This window comes from Anguilla anguilla, chromosome 15 (assembly GCF_013347855.1).
Source record: "Anguilla anguilla isolate fAngAng1 chromosome 15, fAngAng1.pri, whole genome shotgun sequence".
Classification (NCBI taxonomy): domain Eukaryota; kingdom Metazoa; phylum Chordata; class Actinopteri; order Anguilliformes; family Anguillidae; genus Anguilla; species Anguilla anguilla.
The window spans coordinates 17,323,316-17,342,894 of NC_049215.1; the positions used below are offsets into that span (position 1 = coordinate 17,323,316).

General features: G+C 41.2%; 1 protein-coding gene across 1 annotated transcript; it reads right to left on the bottom strand.

Moving 5' to 3' along the window:
• Positions 1–435: 435 nt before the first annotated feature.
• LOC118214509 (dTDP-D-glucose 4,6-dehydratase-like) lies at positions 436–14,038 on the bottom strand. Its single transcript, XM_035394511.1, has 12 exons — positions 13,528–14,038; positions 12,891–12,957; positions 12,244–12,312; positions 11,914–12,004; positions 9,776–9,918; positions 8,563–8,661; positions 6,710–6,769; positions 5,999–6,042; positions 5,371–5,536; positions 3,418–3,476; positions 2,456–2,553; positions 436–1,352 (listed from the first exon to the last, which is right to left on the bottom strand). The coding sequence occupies exons 1-12, from the start codon at positions 13,605–13,607 to the stop codon at positions 1,186–1,188; spliced, it is 1,143 nt and encodes a 380-aa protein (XP_035250402.1). The 5' UTR covers positions 13,608–14,038; the 3' UTR covers positions 436–1,185.
• Between the last annotated feature and the right edge of the window lie 5,541 nt (positions 14,039–19,579).

Genomic DNA, 19,579 nt, shown 5'->3' on the forward strand with positions numbered 1-19,579 from the left:
TACCATAAGCTACAGTGTTATGGAAGCTTACAGTAGTGTGTATGTGCATATGTATATGAAAGAGAGAGAGGGGGGAAACAGGGAGAAAAGGAGAGAGGGAGGGAATATGGCGCCCATAGAATGCAGATATCGCATTTCAGTAACTCATTCAAAAGGAGCCGTGGTGATGACTCCGTAACAAGTCCCCTTTGTCTCTCCTCACAGCCCTCTGATGCAGTCCAACTGCAGAGTGATACACATATTTCACAGAATCCCTGCCGGGCATGTGAAGACCGCACTACGTCACTCTGTTGTGCCCTTTCCTTAACCCGAAATACCGCTGGTGTGCCATGTGACAGGAGTAGTGAGGCTCGCGTATGCGTTTGCCCTGAGAACTAAACACACGCATACAGGATCATGCATTTCCCATCCTACAAATACAATATAAGCACGGTGTCAGAAGGATAAAGACCAGTGGCTTATTTAATTTAATTTCAAAGCACATTTGTCTGGAGATAGGGAAACATTTACACTGAAGTCTTAATCGTTACTCTCGATAAAATGGGGGAGTAACGAGAACATAAACTACCACAGCTTTACTACTATTTGGAAAACAATGGGAACAATATTTTTTTTTTTTTAATGTAAATCAACAGAAATATGAAGAATCTATTAAATCTGGACCACACTAACATGTGCTTGTACCATTTAATAGTGTCCAGCATGGTTTCACTGAATACCCTTACACTTCACAAGTGCCCAAGCTAACTGAAATGTATTAATCAGGACTTTTTCTACAAAGTCACTGGGCCATGAAATGAAAACATAAAACATATATGCGTATGAAAAAATAGCTTGTTCTTAAAACAATGTGATGCATGACAGAAAAGCTTCCATAGCCAACATTTCACTTGCGTTCACTTAGCTAATTAACATAGCTTTAGTTGATTCTGTGGGAAAATGGAAATAAAATAACGCCCGGGGAAAAAAGTCTACTTTCTTAAATGTTCAACAAAGCATTTAAAGTGCTTCTTTTCTTTATTGACACAGATTGTTAATGCTTTATTGACAAAGGCTAATACATTTTTTTTTTAAACTCACAATTACATACAAATTGATCTGAATTGCATACAAAATATTTTCTGTTAACTCTGTATAACAGATGACACTTGAAGGCTATGCAATAGCTGGATTTAAAAAGGTGAATCATTCTGTGAGATGTGAGCTCACACCTGAGCGCTGGTCGATGCTGCTGATCTCCAGCTGCTGATGAATGGAGCAATTGGAATGTTTGTGCTCGGGTAAAGGCGGGCTGCTTTGTTCGAGCGCTTCGGGGTCCAGCCAGTAGTGAGGATTGTGCATGTACCAGTCAACTGGTGAGGCAATGAGACACAAGTTACTGCCTGGTTAACTTTACTTCAGAATTAGGACGACCCGTAATTTCCCCAAACTTAACGGTGACAAATCTGAAGTCATGCTTACAGGGTCTAAATCCACGCTATCCAAAGCCCCAAACTTTTCCATTACTATTGACGGTTTCCCCATCCCACTTTCCACTCATGTGAAGAGCCTTGGTGTCATTCTTGACTCCTCTCTCTCATTTGAACCTCATGTAAAACACATCACCAGATCTGCCTTTTTTCATCTTTGCAACATATCAAAACATGGGCCCACCCAGTCCTACTCCACAACAGAAACTCTAATCCATGCCTTTGTAACATCTCGGCTGGATTATTGGAACTCTCCTCACTGGCATCCCAATAAGATCAATACGCAAACTTCAGTTAGTTCAAAATGCTGCAGCATGAATCCCGACCCACACAAAAACATATGATCACATCTCTTCAATCCTGTACAAACTTCATTGGCTGCCAGTAAACTTCCGAATACAATTCAAACCCCTCCTGCTAACCTACACTGCACTTCATGGTATAGCTCAGGCCTCTCTCACTGATCTTCTCCTGGCCCACACACCCACTCGCTCGCTCCACTCCTCCTCTGCAAGACTTCTAACTGTCCCCACATCTCGCCACTCCACTCTTGGTGATCGGGCTTTCTCCTGTGCAGCACCCAAACTCTGCAACACACTCCCTCCCCACATCCGTAATGCTGAGACTCTCTCCACTTTTAAGAAACTTTTAAAAACTCACCCCTTCACACTAGCTTTCGCCTGAACAGGACATAGCTATCCACTCCCCCCATGGCTCTTTTATTTATTTTATTTATTTATTACCATTATCTTATTTTATTTTTTAAATACAATGTCCTGTAAGTGCAGTGTCTTGTTGTCTCTTCTAACCATTTTAATACCATGTAAGGTGACCTTGAATGTTCAGAAAGGCGCCTGAGAAATAAAATGCATTATTATTATTATTACTTTATATGATCACTTTTAAATTTAAGAGAAAATCCTGCAGCCCGAGCAGCTCTCCAGAGCTGAATGAAAGCCACCGCGCTGGTGTTCAGAGGTACTCACTGGTCTTCCGGACTCCTTCCTCCCAGGACACTCTGGGCCTCCAGCCCAGCCCCTGAATCTTGTCGAAGATCAGCGGGTACCTCAGGTCCTGGCAGGGCCTGCGTTGAGATAGAGCATGGAGTTAGACTGCTGCAGTGCAGCCCACAATGCCTCCTTCCTGTCGGTTTACGGGAATTCAAAGCATCAGTTTGGGAAAACCAAGATATCACAGGCCCCTGCCCCAGATTCTCTCGCTTATCAAGTTTTAGCCAACGCTTTTTTACAGGTCAGGTGGTGCCCAAACAGAGCTCCGCCTACACAAGATCATGACTGATGAGGAAGATCAACTCATCACTGGTGCATTAGCAAAGCACATCCACAGAATCTGGACAAACTGCTCATGTCTGTGTCAACCTGGTCAGAGAACACACAGGTTTATCAACCAGACTACGGAGACCGAGATGTCATTTGTCTTCATGGTTATCGCCTTGGTATTCCAGATTTACATTAGATATGTATCAGACAAATCATGAAATTACAAATGCGATTCACCAAAAGGCTTCCAATTTGAAGGGACACCTTGTGGGAGACTGCACATTACACTCAGGTGTTTTTTTCCCCCCAAAATCTGAATCTGAATGAAATACAACCAGTAAAAATAAATATATGTTTTATACAATAATCCTGAAATCCAAAACCAGGAAAAGGTTTAATTGATATTTTTGGGCTCTAATGTTATTTCTGACAAATGAGTCTGTATGGCAGGCAAAAGGTGGAACCAAGAGGTCTGACAGAAGAATAGATCCACCCTCAAGGGTGGATTTACAAGTGCAAAGATTTAATACAATAATGGTCGGATATACATGTGTTCATATTACATTTAAACCCAGTGCTGGATATTGGTTTGTTCAGATGGCATCATAAACACAAAGCAAGCGTTTCATATCGATGTGTTTGGTGCCTGGGCAGGATTTCTCCCTTACCGGTCCTCAACAAACTCCATCCAGCCATCAACATCTGCATCCAAAGACAGACCCTGCACCTGCACGACAAACACAAAAAAGGAATTAAACCACCGAGAAATGATGAAAAACCTCCATTTCCATGGACAATTTACAACATCAGGCACTGAAACAAAGGGAACTCACTGGTGGGCTACGTGATCATAGGCCACTGAAACACAAAGGTTATTCAGTTCATGGTAGTTCATCTACAACATCACAGGCTGCAAATAAATGTTTGACACTCAACATCATAGGCCACTAAAAAATATTTTAAGAAAAAAATATAAGAAAAACTGCACAGAAATTTCACACCCAAGAAAAGACTTGGATGAGAAAGGTAAAGATTTCAAAAAGCCCAACGCCACATACTGAGCTTGCAGTCCACAAGCACAAGTGAAAAACCCATACAGTGCAGGAACGTAAAAGGTTATTGTTAATGTGACCTAAGGCAAGGGTACTAGTGCAGAAGCCAGTGTGGTAAGTGTTAGTGGAAAGGGGGAGGGACCGAGTCAGGCGCCTCTATGCCAGGGGCAATCACACGGCTGACCCTACTGCCCACCACAGCACAAGCCTACTGACCAGAGAGGCCCCCACCACCCACAGCACAAGCCTACTGACCAGAGAGGTCCCCACCACCCACAGCACAAGCCTACTGACCAGAGAGGTCCCCACCACCCACAGCACAAGCCTACTGACCAGAGAGGTCCCCACCACCCACAGCACAAGCCTACTGACTAGAGAGGTCCCCACCACCCACAGCACAAGCCTACTGACTAGAGAGGTCCCCACCACCCACAGCACAAGCCTACTGACTAGAGAGGTCCCCACCACCCACAGCACAAGCCTACTGACTAGAGAGGTCCCCAACAGAGCACAGGACTCTGGCTCAGCACTGACAACGTGGACGATGGAGGATGACTTCATTATTTAATGTGACCTCCCCCCTCAATGGTACACAGAGAAATATACTCCTCTCTCAGCAAAACAATGGCACAAGTGCTTCACTTTTTTGAATACAAAACAATTGCCTACAAACACAAAACTTCCTAAATACAAACTAATCCATGAAAGCACAAAACCATACCATGTACAACTTCACCAGTATTCAACATGTTTTCGCCTCCAGGTCCACCGGAAATGAATGAAACATAATGATTATGCTACAGAAAATCTAGAAATTCTGGATCTGGTACCTGACTAAAATTCCAGAATACTTTCTCTTTTATGGAAGGGAAGACATTCAACGCTACTGAATGACATCGTGAAGACGTCACCATTTCACACTTGATTAGAATGGCAGCAGAATATCTGAAATCAACATTTAACAGTCTTTTAGCTACGAGTTCATATCATTACTGCTTCAGAGCAGTCAATACTTGGTTTTCTAAAAAGCCACGGCAGGAGAGTTTGTCCCTTAGAAATCAGATTAACCCTCAAACTCACTCCCGCCCATAGTTCAGGAAATGCTCAGGGCAAAGAGTTTTTACAACCAATGTAAAGTCAAACAGGAAGTTCTAAGATCATTTTTTCCCTACATTGAGGACATCAACTGACTTGACTACAAAGAACAGACAGGAACACGTGCAAATACCACAGAGTTTTTTCATGCTGGAAACTTTTAAATGGTACAATTCTGCACACTAAAAAGGTTTGATTTTTTGAATGTTCAACCATGAGATTACAACAGATTACTTCATTCAGTATTCAAAAACCCAGTTGTATTTTTTACTATCTGTGTTCACAAAGAAGAATATCCTTGTAACACAAACTAATACACAATGAACAAAAATTCTGTCTTAAGTGAGTCAACTAAGATCTATGCATCTATAATTTGCATAGGAAATATTTCAGAAACTGAAATCATACAGTGCTTTGCAGATAATCTGATCAATTTTCCATTTATTTAGGTGTGGAAATGCACATAATAGGTACCGTCTGGATCAGCTCTCGAGCCAGCTGTGTGACTGCCCGCTCGCAGGTGGTCCCGATGTTGTAGATTTCTCCCAGGGTGCCCTTCTCCATCACAGTCAGGAATGCCTCTGTGACATCATCAACGTACAAGAAGTGGCGAGACTGGAGGCCAGACCCCTGGATGGTGCTAGGGAAAAAGGAGGACACAATTCCCTTTGACCCATGCACTGGAGAACACATTACACCTCAGCCTATGTACTGGAAAACACACATCACTTGGACCTGGGCACTGGGGGAAAAAGGCTTTACCTCAATATATGCACTCAGGAAAAACCACTTCACCTCAATTCATGCCCTGGAAAAGGCACTTTACCTTTAATCTTCACATACACAAAATGCATCTTACTGAAAGACTTTGCAAACATGGCACCTATCACACGGAAAGTGTAGAGAGCAAACCATTCCTTTTCTATTATAAATCTGAATGGCAATTCTTTCCATTTATAAAAAGTAACTTTATACTGTTATTTAATCTTACCCATACTTGGGCAGAGCTGGGATACACAACACTTCAAAGATCAAGACTGGCTAGGGAGTTGAACATGTGAATACCAATAACAATAAATAAGGCATAAATAAATGGTCTTACCACTTTTTGTTTTGCTGAAGTAGTGATATAAATCTTGGAATGACCTTAGGAACAGGAAAAACAAAATTCCTATAAAAAATCTGATGCACTTTAATGATACATTAAAGCTAATGGGCATGCACACGCACACACACACACACACAGAAAAGATTATGTTACTCTCTGGAAAAATTTCTCCCATTTCAGCCAATGAGCTATGACTGTGTTGTAGCTGGCCTCTTCTCTGACCAGGGCCCTTCCCGCTGAGCTGCTGGTCCTGGTTTTTTTTTCTTCTTTCTTTTCTTTTTAAAACTTTTATTCTATTATAATGGACTTAAAGGTGCCCTTGGAAGATTCAAAGCTTTATCGAGCCTTGTATACCCTTCTCCAACCTCTTGCCACCCAACAACCATCTCCAAGTTCCACAGGCAGTTCCTTGGTCTTTGTGATCGTCATTGATCAGATCAGTCATTTCAGTTGTGAGACAGGGCAATGTTCAGATATTTTTTCTACAGACATGCAAATGGACACTGGTTGACTTGAAAAAATCACAGAAGGACCGTAACATATTTAGAGTGATCCCTCAGGAAAATGGAATGCACCTGGTCCAATTTTAATTAGACTTTTAAACACAGCAAAATAAGAAATAATAAATGGGGGATGAAAACTTCCTGAAGGTACTGTGCACACACACTCACACACAAACACAGAAGAGTAAATGCAATATTTTACCTTCTCGACATATTGATGTGGTCCATAAACATTGTTGCTTCGTGTCACTATTACTGGAAGCTAAAAAAGAAATAAAAAATAAACAGCACAGAACAAAAATTAAAAGTCAATTACAGGAACATCCTGGGACATCTGTTGTTTGGGCAATAAATCCTACCGGTATTCACTCAGACGCAGATTTTAACAGCTCATATCTGGTCAATGTACAGACCAGGCAGCTCAGCTGATGCATCAGCTGTGAGTCATGCTCAGCAGCTTCAGGCAAGGTCCGTATACAACACTTTACCCACACAAACAGAGCCCCATATCCTACACATACAACACTTTACCCACACAAACAGAGCCCCATATCCTACACATACAACACTTTACTCACACAAACAGAGCCCCATATCCTACACATACAACACTTTACCCACACAAACAGAGCCCCATATCCTACACATACAACACTTTACCCACACAAACAGAGCCCCATATCCTACACATACAACGCTTTACCCACACAAACAGAGCCCCATATCCTACACATACAACACTTTACCCACACAAACAGAGCCCCATATCCCACACATACAACGCTTTACCCACAGAAACAGAGCCCCATATCCTACACATACAACACTTTACCCACACAAACAGAGCCCCATATCCTACACATACAACGCTTTACCCACACAAACAGAGCCCCATGTCCTATAACACTACACAGAACTGCGTCCTGTTACGGGCCCTGGGGCAGGGTCACCTACACAACCCGTTTGTGCACTCTCGGTTTTACGTCTTTTCTTTATTCTGCTACGGGCAGCAGTCAGGCGGTTATTCTTGTTTCAGCACAGGTTTAAAGAGGGACTTATCGAGGACAGCGGGTGAAGAACTGCATTCTTGTGTTCGCCTCGTAGGTGTACAAATTAGGAGAACACAATGTCTGTGTAATTTAGTCCTTTCTCCTTTTTGGTTTACCCCATTTTGATGCATCCACAACTGCGTGTTTTGAGTTTATTTTCCCGAATGTCCTTTAAAAGCGAGCAAATGAATGGCTCCGAACTAATATGAAGGGAACCAAGGAAAGGCCAGGCCCCTGGTGTGGAGCAGGGCAAAGCTTTCTCTATTGCTTACCATACCATTACTGCACATAACTGGGGGTCTAAGAAATACTACCCCCTAAAAATACAGTACACTTAGCCATTCAAACACAATCCTCATCATTTGCATAAGTGATCAAAAAGCTTGATATGGTGTGAATTTTGTACACAACTTCCAGTTTCATGCAGCATTACCTTGTCAGTCTGAACTTCTGAGGTTCTATAGTACATGCATGTGCGCACACGTGAGTGCACTCACACACAAATGCAGTCGAGAAATGATTCCTGGTAAGTCAGGTTCTCAGAAGTTACTACGATTCCCAGCCAGGTCACATGGAATAGAATTCCTAATCCTTCCTTATCCTCAGCGTATAACAAAGACAAACACAGGATTAAAATGAATGGACCCCGGTAGATTTACCATGTGGAATGTGTTCATGAGGGGGTGGACTGGTCACTGGGGTAAGAGGTGTTATTCCCAATAAGGGCACAGCTGACCATACACGTGCAGCGAGCCATGGGGTCACCCTGGGAACTGAACCCAGCCTCAGCGGGTGCAGCTAAGGCTAACATTCACTCGGTACACTTACCACGGGCCCAGTCAGGATTCAATCCAAACCATAGAGGGACACTACTGCTCGAATCACATGCCTGAGGTAGATGGGATGGTCCCAGTGGCCACCCATCCCATACTTAAATACAAGCTTGTGGTGGATTTTAGCAGCGAATCGGCTGACCTGACAGTGGAGAGGCGCTGAAGGGGCTTACCTCGTGCTTCTTCCAGTAGGACAGTGCGGCACACTCAGCTGTGGCTTTCGACACAGAGTAGGGGTTTGTTGGTCGTCTTGGGCACAGTTCGTCAAACGCCTGAAATGAGAGCCAAATATTTTTTTTAATCCTTTTTAATCGGCATACATTATGGAACTACATTTCCATATAGCCTGAAGTAACACCACGTTTGATATCCCCACGTAATTTACTTTTTGTAAATCTGCTACACATGAAGTATGTTTAAAGTACGCTACATTTATGTGGATTGCATTACTACATTTATGTGCATTACAGGCATTCACAGCAGACGCCCTAATCCAGAGCAACTCACACAACTTTTTACATAGCGTTTACACTGCATCCACTCATACTGCAGGATATATACTGAACTAGCCTAACCCAAGTCAAGTGCTTGGCTTTTCATTTTTGTTCCATGAAAAATTTTGTTTGTTTTTGTTTATCACTTTCCGAGAACCGTTTCTAATCTCTGACGCAAACATTAGTCTTCCAGAAATAAACAGTAGATCCAGTTTATCAGCAAATAAATTCAGTCACAAGTCTGTTTTCTTACTGGGGGAAAAAAATCCATGGAGCAAGGGAATATATAAGTCAACCAAAGGTAATGCTTACATTTTTTTATGCCTTGTAATTTATTGAATTTTCATCTTAATACAGATAACAGTAACCTTAAACAAATAATACAAGACAAAATCATTAAGCTTAAGAAAATAAAAGGACTTTATAAATACTGTTAATATTTTCATAATGTCACCCTCAGATTTGATAGCTGATCATATACTCTAAGGTTCCATTCTAGTAGTTTCCAGCTTTCCTATATTACCCCAATTGCTAAAATACTATTGTACATTATAAATATGTGAGTAGCTAGTAATTTTAAAATATTTATACAGAAAGTTAAATATAACGCAATTTCTTGTAAAATTTGAATGTCTCCCTCCAAAACGGACATCTACTGTGAACTATAACTCCCCGGATATTCCTCCACTTACATCAATACTTTCAGCCTGCTCTACTAGGAAAGGAAATTCTCAAAAGCAGCCTTTACACACCCCTCTCAAGGTACACATAAAATGGCTGAAAACGCATACTTCAAGAGAATCACTCCCAAACATTTCACAATCTACCACTCCAACAGTGATGCTCACTGGCAAATATCATCCCCACAGACCCTGGAAGTGAAGATACTAACCCTGCCGGTGCTGTCTCCGTACACCTCATCAGTGCTGACATGGATGAACCTCTGGACCCCCGAATCTCGGGCGGCGTTTAGAAGCACACGGGTCCCATCCACGTTCACGCGCATGAACTCAGCGGGACACCTGAAGGAATTTTCTTTAAGAGATTTAAATTTTAAAAAACGCAAAATTAGGGAGCCGAAATGACCAATTAACAGGATGAACAGAAACAACTTTTGGTGTTGGAGATGCTACGAGCAGTCTCAAAAGCTTGACACAGCCCTTAAAACTGCAAACCAGTTAAAACTGCCATAAAAAATTTAAAACCTAGCTTGCTCACAAATTCTTCATTCAAGATTTTCGCCCAACATGAGCACAATCCCAAGTGACCTACTCACTTACAGAGGGGGTAGACTGCATCACAGCAATGGCAGTAAAGCCAATGTGCAACCAGCTAATCCACCGAAATCACAATACTAATTAAAGAGTCTTACTGTTACAGTACAATACAGAGCAGTTCAAAACAGGACTAGGGTTAAACAAGTTCAGTGCAGCACAAGTAATACTACGGTTAAGGTTTCTGTAAATCCAAGCAAAATACACAGTGGCACCAGAGTAGTGAACTTCACTGTGAAACACATTCAGGGCTAGAAGTTATTTCCAAAACATGGTAAACTCCAAAGTATGCTGCTGCAGAATACACCTTAATTAAAAATAAGATGGAGCGCACAGGCAAGGCTGACCTTCAACAGCTGAGTCTAAGAGCTATGCATCTTCACAAACACTAGACAAAGAACGTTTAAGGGAAAAGCCTAAAGGTCAAAGCCACGTTATATGAGAAAGTAAAAATAAATAAAAACAAATACATACATACATACATACATACATATATATATATACACACACACATAGATATATAAGATGCTTGTAGAGTAGAGGCAGGTGAAAGTGCCTGAGTGTTTGTGAGGCTGGCTCCATCTGCTGGACAAAACTAGACTACGGTTCGCATGCAGCAAAGAAGGAGCAAGGCCTGGCAAGCGCACATGTGAGCTGAGCACACACTGCCGGGAGGCTTTCCCCGTTACACACTGGGCTTCACTATGAGGCGCCCCACAGTCTGGTATGGGACACAGTGCGTCAGTGCTGGCTGTGGCCAGCGGCTCCGCAGGGCAGCATACAGGCCCAACGGTCTGTAACTACACCCAAGAACACAGGGCTGCAGTCCAAGGAACAGGCCCGTCTCGTCGCGCAAAAGCGACTCCTGAGGACGACTGGGCGTCTGCAGCAGGCCGGCCCCAGCTGAGCAGTAATGTGCTCCTATGATGAACAGCAAACTGAACAGAAGTAGTGGCTCTGAGCACGAGCTCGGGAGGACAGGAGTTCTGGCCGGGGGCTCGGCACACTCCCAAAGCGGCGAGCGCACCACTGTAAATATTCATTTCCATAGGTTTCGGGCCTTTAAAAATTGGTTGAAAAGGAAAAATAATGGATAAAGGCTTGGTCTAAAAAAGAACAATAACAAAATATTTCAAGCCTGAAAGAACAGGAAAATTTAAAATAGAAGAGAGTTGGTAACTAAGTTTCATCTAACTAGCTAATGTCACTGACCTGAATGGTGATGTCACAATGGAAATGTAACTGGAAGCCTTGCAATACCTGCAGGCAGCCTTATCATTTAGGTGTCTGTTGATGCATATTACAATTGTGGACACCGCATCTCACATTGTCATGTGCTTTATGGAAAACACTGTGATATTTAAGGCTTAAAAGAACCTTCCAAATAAGACAAATCCCTGTGTCAGTCTGATCCACAATGAAATCTGCTATATTTATTTTTTCCTTTCTTAGAAAAAGGTGGTCTTCTGCACCTCACCTAGAGTCCACATTTCCACCTACTCCCATGACCACTCAATCACCTCTAGTTTTTCAATTTTTAAAAATTTTTACCAGAATGTAGGCTGTATATCTTGTACAACAACACTTTCAAAGCTCAGCCAGACTTTGGGGTAAGGTGTGGCATAAATGAACAACAATAAACCACACCTACAGGAAACACATACATATAAACCAGTCGTTTCAACCTGCAAGCAAAAATTAACCACACTTCTTAAACATAAAAATGACTCACGATTTTATCTGTGTCTGTACTCACCTACATGTGTCAGAGCAGCAAAATGGAAAACAATGTCAATATTCTGCGTTGCAAAGAGATGATTAATGAAGTACGGACTGCAGACATCCCCCTTACAGTGAAAAAAAGACAAAACTAAATATTCATAGTAATTCAAGTCGACTGTTCTCATGTTTAAGCTTATATAATGATAGAGGTGTGGACATTTCAGTAGGCATAGTCATACGTCAATAAAGACAGAAGGTTGCATATAAAAAACAAGATCACTTTTAACTAGGCCAAAATGACTGAAATTACTGTGTTGACATAGCTACTTGTAGCCTGCTCGTTAACATTGTGCTCGTTAATTACCTGAGTAAAGGTGTAATTTGCTCTCTGCTCAACAGATGCAAGGTTCTTTAAACTTGAACAGTAGTCCAGCTGCAGGAAAGAAAGAAACAACAACACATTTAAGTGCATCTCAAAGTGTCAGAGTTCATTTAACAACAACACTAGTAGCTTCAGTCAATACAGGCCAGCTATGTGCATTTATGCCCTGGTCTTAAATTCAGAGTTGAGTATCCATGGAGATCATTCTCAATCACAAAGGTTGTAAAAATGTAGGAATTTGGAAATGTATAAGCAGGGGTGAAGCACAAAAATAATTCTGGGCCCTGTGCATATGCAGTCTCTGTGGGCCCTCTTAAAACTGTAGACCACAGCAAATGTATTAGACCAGGACTTCTGAGGCCTGGATCTCCCCCCTCCCTGGGGCCATGGGTAGTCAGTTCCACTGTACCCCCCACTGTGCCGCCCCTGCGTGTAAGTTCAGTTTTAAGTAACCACGACCTCTCCCCACCACTTTGGGAACAAAAATATCCTATTATGCAATAATACTGTGCAAAATTTCATTTGCAAAGGCAGCTGGACTTAGTGTGAATACGAGCAGGTCAAAACAATTGTATAGAGTGGGCAAAGCCAGTCCTTTTAAACAGAAACTGGGGACAGACATTTCTTACCTTGTCCAAGTTGATGATATGCCAGTTTGGGTACTTTTCCACAAGGGAAATGACCACATGTGATCCGCTAATAGGAAGGAACAAATTAAATGACTTAGCTTAGCTACTCCACACCACAAATCAAGCTAGTGAAGCAACACTGCTTCTAAACAGCAATTGCACCAATTAGCCGTGTACTACGTGGATAGCATCCGTTAATATTTATCATCACAGACCACAAGAATCAAACTGTTACATGATTCTGGTGGGCATACAATCAACTCAGGAGTTACCTAAAATAAAAACATTGACTGAGCGCTAATGGAACTGTAAACCATAGACACGTTAGAGAAGTCAACCCCAACGCAATGGATACTTAACACGTCGTGTTATAGCACGAAGGTCAATTTAAACCAAGAAATGCGACTAAATAACTACAGAAGTAATTAGCTAGATAAAGCGACATCGAAATATGCTGTCAAACCATCAGTGCTAGTCTAACTACATGCACAGTTGTCACCACATTGAAGTTTTAAGTGATATCGTACAACAAGCTAACAGATGACGTTAGGTTACAGCAACTCTCCGAGATTCTGATTAACGTTAGATAAGAACATTAACGTTAGCTAACTAGCTATCCTGTTGATGCTTAACTTACATGAAACCGGCGCCTCCAGTCACCAGGACAGTTTTGTCAAACTCCTTTTTGGAACTTGCAAAGTGATCATTTTCAGACATTCCCTTGCTATGATAGTTCGAAATATCGCCGTAGTTGTAACGTCTTTGGTCTTAGAGTAGTTATCGGGAAGAACAAATAATCCACTGTCTTTAGTCCTCAGGCAGGCTATAGCTACGTAGCCAACCTCCACACCATGAATGCGGAAAAGAACTTGACCGGAACGCGGACGTGAACAGCCAGTCCATCAGCTAGCTAACGTCGACGGCTTGCTAACAAACAGCTCACAGAGTTAGTTGCACTTTTGCAAGTTATTTTGCATATATATGTATATAAATGAATAAAACACCAGCCATGGCCGTTAAGAACATTCATACTCCGTTAGAGTACCTATGTAAGGCAGCATGGGACATTTTAATGCAAAAATTACTCAAACGCTTCAAGAGGATTGCCAAACAACTACATTACCAACTAGATCTATTTCCGTTCAATGACGTCGGTAATCTTACCCACAATGCATCAGTACAGTTCAAAGATCGTATATGTAAAACGACAGTCAACTCCAAGGCCGTGTCCGAAATAGCTTACCTGCCCACTATTGAGTATACAAGTTTGTATAGGCCTAGTCAAAGCCGTTTCGGACACGGCCAAACTTTCATAAAGACTGTTATCCAAACATCAATCAACACGTCCTAATGCATTCAGCGCCTCTCGTATCTCACGCAAAGGTAGAAATGATGTTATGCAGCCTGATCGTTAAAAAGATGTGACCAAATATGTCGATGTGTAAAATACGTTCTAAATTGTACATAGTCGATGTAAAGAATTAGATATCCAAAGCAACTGAATTAGCATGATTATGACGTCCTGTATAAACGAGTAATAATTGCTGTCCATTTTGGAAGAGGCTTAAATCCGTTTATTGGGTTGTTTACATCAGATGTTCTTCTGTGACTGCTAACAAACAATAACGACCTCTAAAATCTAGTCGTGAAATAGTGAAATTAAATTTCGGTCTATGCCTTTTCAACAGTGTTTCACATGATATAACTTTCTTTTATCATGCCACCATTCAGACACTAAACATAATTCAGTAGTTTTAATAATTTCAATTATAGTTCTAATCTGGTTTAAGGTAAAAAAAAAAAAAGGTCTATATGCAGTATTTCGTTTTGTATATGAGAAGAACATGAAATAAATTAAACTAAATACAAGATGGAGCAAGAGTGACAAGTGTGGGATAAGCAACGCAATTAGCGCACTGGCTCTTAAAATAAGGCAATATTCACTTTGGTCACTATGTGTCCATTCATGAACACTTTAACCTTGTCCTCTTCCTCTGTACTGTCTTAAATATAGTTTCTATTCCACATGTTGTCCTGAAAAACACCGTGATTTTTGTTTGTTTTGTACGAAACTGTTATTGAAATCAGTATTATTATTTGATTTTGGGGTAAGCAGTGGCAGCAGCACGTGGGGTGCTCACCTCCAAGCAGCCAATTGTGCCAGTGTGGAATATGCATGTGGTATCACCCCCACCCTCTGTTCTAGCCCTTTTGTCTCTGAGACAATAAGCCCGGTCTCTCTAAAAGTCCTCTGTGCCCACCTCGGTAGTGGTCACATTGTTTCAACAAATGGAAAGACAGAAAGAGAAGCTAAGGTGCCGAGGAGAGAGGAGGCCATTCAGCCTTTGATGTGATGGAACCGAGAAACCTCTTTTAATAGCATTTCAAAGTGGTGCCACAGATGGAGGTGATGCTTAATTAGTGAAACGATCTACTTATTTCCATGTTGATGGCAAAATGCACCCACTTGCTTAATGGCTGTGTGAATATCCTTTTAGCTGTATTGTGGTCTGCACAAGCCCCTTAGGGATGGGTTGGGGGGGGGGGGGGATAAAGGGGGTGAAGGTTGTAATGTGTTGGTTGGAAGAAATCTTTTTAAAAACTGTAATTGAGAACTCTTCTATGTAATTCATTATCAAAAATGACCCCAATGCTTCAAAAGCACAGAGCAGAATTTGGTTTTTAAATACTTATGTTTCCTTCATACCAACATTGAACTTCAGCAGCATTAATGGAGAATGGAGGAGGGCATATCTTATCTTGAGCTAATCTTCAGATGTGTTCACATTGAATATTAGACTATCCCATTTGAGAGCCCATGCATTTTACAGTAATATACAAAAAGACCATTATACAAATTAGTTTTGTCCATCTTAATCTAATAATATTAGTGTTGCTTTACCGGGAAACGTTGTGTGTGTGCGTGCGTTCGTGCGTGTGTGTATGTCAGCAGGTGGCCATTTTAAGATGTTCTGTTATTTCCTCATGTTCTCCAGGTTGGCACAATCAGTGTGATTATTCAGTGTAATTATTCAGTGTGATTCTGTGCCAGCTCATATCCATGGTTTTCTCTAACCAATACAAGGTTTCAGGCAGGGTGGTGGAGGAGAATGCCCGCTACCCCATGGCATGGTATCGAATCAGGACCGTGCCAGTGCCACCTGTGGCCGGTAGCCCCACTGGGCAATGCATAATGGGCTCTAGTGTCTCTCAGGGACAGGAGGGCTTCAGCCAGCTGAGATGACTGCTCCTCCGCCTGACTTGTGAACCGCAGTGTGATAAGAGGGGTGACTGATATCACGTTCTTCAGGGGGGAGCACATTCCTGGCTGCACTCTCCCAAATAAACACCAGATGGCGAAAATGAGGGTTAATAAATGTAACTGGGCATTCAGAATTGAGGATGGAGAGAGGGGAGAAAATATGTAAAGGACAACTAACAACTACAGATCTGTTAGGCTGCATTACTTTTAAATAAACTATTTGTTTATTTATCATATGGGCAATCATTAGTAGTAATGTTAACCTCGGTCATCACAATGCTTTTGCGGGCAAAGTATTTATTCCAACACCAGCAGGTCACAGGTTCAATTCCCAGCTTGTGTCAACCATAAAGCATTTGAACAATGGCATTTGTGTCCTCTGTGCAACTGACACCAAACACTGCAAAGACAGAGCGGGCACTGAACACATGATGTTATGGGGTCCTACAACCTGACCAGATTTGGACGGGGCTTCCACACGGCACTCTGCTGCTTTTTGAGAAGTGCAAGAACAGAGGTGCTAGGTGACCATTTGAAAAGCAGGACTACTATGTGGAGAGAGATGTGCAGTGCTATCATGTGGTCTCTAGAGGGGAGTATTGCTCAGTGAGTTGTTTGATTTGTGCCACTTCTTTGAGAAAGTGCTGTGTCTGTCAGCGCTACCCAGAAGGATTGTATAATTTGAAAGGTATGGACCAGATAGACACTTCAGGAGCAACCAGAGATGATAATGCTTTGGAATATGATGTCCTCATAACCGAATAGTCAGTTATTAAAACTTTTATGCATAATTTGTACATTGCTGATGTTTAGTTAATGTGAATAAACATTAGTAAATGTGCATTTAAGAAGGAATTCAGCTAAGAAACCTCCATCAAAGGTTGGTTACACTATAGGCCTAAAATTCAAATGGGAATGTATATGGCATCAAAACCTTTTTAGTGTGGAATTAATCTGGAGGCCCAGGCCTTCTTTTAAATTATATATTCATTAATATACATGTATGTATAAATAGTATATAAGCATCACATGTTATTTTCATGGAAGTACAATTTGGTTATTAATGATTTATTATGCATTAATAACAGCACAGTAACGTTAAGTATGAAATTACAGAATTTTCTGATTAAAAAGATCAAAATATACCCCATGCCCATTAAAAATAAGTCTCTTAGCAAGAATTGATACAGGAAACGTACAAGAAAAGGCAGGTCACATGTTGATAGTTATCTCCAAATCTAAAATTGAAATACAACTTGCTGTCCAAATGAGCACACTTGTATTTCAAATTATTCCTGCTAATTATACACAGGAAAACAAGGTTAATCTTTTACTTCAGGTTGAAAAGCTCCAGGAGGTATATTTTTAAGGATCTAAATCATGTTATCTTTACGTATGGCAATCTAAGAGCAAATAGTATTTGCCATGCTATGGTGAGGCACTGAAGGTCAAAAAATATTTAGACAGATGTTATCCATATATATAACAAGAAATGTGTGGACAGTCTATGATGCTCATTAAATAATTAATTTTGGCTCCTCATAATCACTATTAGTAATTATAAGGTGGTACCATTAAAGGGGGCGACATAGGCGACATAGCTCAGGAGGTAAGACCGATTGTCTGGCAGTCGGAGGGTTGCCCGTTCAAACCCCGCCCTGGGCATGTCGAAGTGTCCTTGAGCAAGGACACCTAACCCCTAACTGCTCTGGCGAATGAGAGGCATCAATTGTATAGCACTTTGGATAAAAGCGCTATATAAATGCAGTCCATTTTACCATTTACCATTTACCAGATGGTAATTATAAATACACTGGACCTGGGCAAATGTTAGAATACACTGAAGTTGTGTCTGTAAAGAGATCTGTGTAACACTGATGATGTTCCCATCTAAACTTGCATTATTGAAAAAAGACTGACAATAAGCTCCTCACAAATAGTGAATGATGATAATAATAATAATAATATAATAATAATAGTTATTGCCCTTATTACATCGTACTTCTACTACTATTACTACTACTAATAATAATAACAACAACAATAATAACAATTATTGTTCTTATTACGATCATACTACTACTACTATTACTAATAATAATAATAATAATAATAATACAAAGAACATGTAAAAACATGTGATAGTGGCTCCCAAGACAAAAGTTTTCTTTCTGTACTCGAAGCATAGCATTGGATAGTGTCAGCTCTCACCCTCCTGTTGTGATTCCCACCCACTTCTATGGCAGCTTAGCGATTTACATTTCAGCATAATGCCAGCATTGGAGCAGCCACAAGGCGGGCCTGATAACTTACAGAGCGCTGCAGGGGTAAACCTCGTAAGAGGGGGTTTGCAGCTATTTACAGCTTTCAGATCCTTAAAGTACTCAAAGCTAGGGGAGGAAGAGATCAGTTTTTCTCTCTTTTTTTGCAGTTGATGTCTTTTACACAAAAACACGATGTGTGGAGACAGAGGGAGAGAGAGAGAGAGAGAGAGAGAGAGAGAGAGAGAGAGCTTTGCTGTGTGAACTGCCAAATGGCATTAGTCCTAGCAGTCATATTTCACTGCCATCTACACAAGGTTGTATTCCACTGCACAGGAGACCTACAGCGTGTAGGCTATTGGGTCTATGGGTGGGGTTCAGATGATATGGGAAGTTTCTTCCAAGATTTCCATTTTGAATGCTGGCATGGGGGTTATACGTTATTCTACACTTTATAAATTGTCCGCTATGCAGACCTAGATCATGATACAATTTTTAAAAATTATATCTCTCATGTGATGACACCTTTATAGAGTCAATTAATACACTGTCTTCGTCATTTGTCAATGATTAGGGCTAACACAATGCGGTAAATATAAATAGGCTATATGCAGGGCATGGGGTTACATGTAAAAAAAAAAAAAAAAGGTATCAAAATGGACCTAACTGTCCTGGGTTAGTGAAAAGCACGCATTCTCAAATACGAATCCAGTTAAAATTGAATCCTTTACCCATTGGTTTCCAGCCTTAGTTGCTCAAATAATAATAATCATAATAATAATAAAATCAATTCAGCCTCTCTACATTATTTATGAAGATGCATTTGATTGCATAGTTCTCGTTACAAAGGGTTCCAAAATGGGAAAATCCTGACAAAGGAATTTTAAAAGTAATGGCATTTCTCTCTTATCGGACATGCTTTTCTGTACAGGATTGCTCCATTTGAAATGCATTTAATTGCAAATAAAGAGGAGAGCTCGGAAAGCTCGCAGTGTGGGGTTTAAAGCGATTTCTCATCAGAGGCGAGTGAGAGTATTCAAATGTGAAGGGGCAGTGTGAGGGAGAGCAGTCGTGCTCTGAATAACCCACTGTACCTCAGAGTCACAGGCAAAGCCAGGTCCTCTTCACTGCAAACACAAAGGGGCGGGTCGTTCTGCTGCTAGTCC

What these genes read in the sequence shown, in the direction of transcription:
- LOC118214509 (XM_035394511.1), bottom strand. Translation starts at nt 13,607, where the DNA reads ATGTCTGAAAATGATCACTTTGCAAGTTCCAAAAAGGAGTTTGACAAA. An exon ending in CTCGAGAGCTGATCCAGACG is followed by an intron (nt 3,477 to 5,370) that starts GTACCTATTATG and finishes TTTGTCGTGCAG; the next exon opens with GTGCAGGGTCTGTCTTTGGA. An exon ending in ATGGAGTTTGTTGAGGACCG is followed by an intron (nt 2,554 to 3,417) that starts GTAAGGGAGAAA and finishes ATCTCAACGCAG; the next exon opens with GCCCTGCCAGGACCTGAGGT.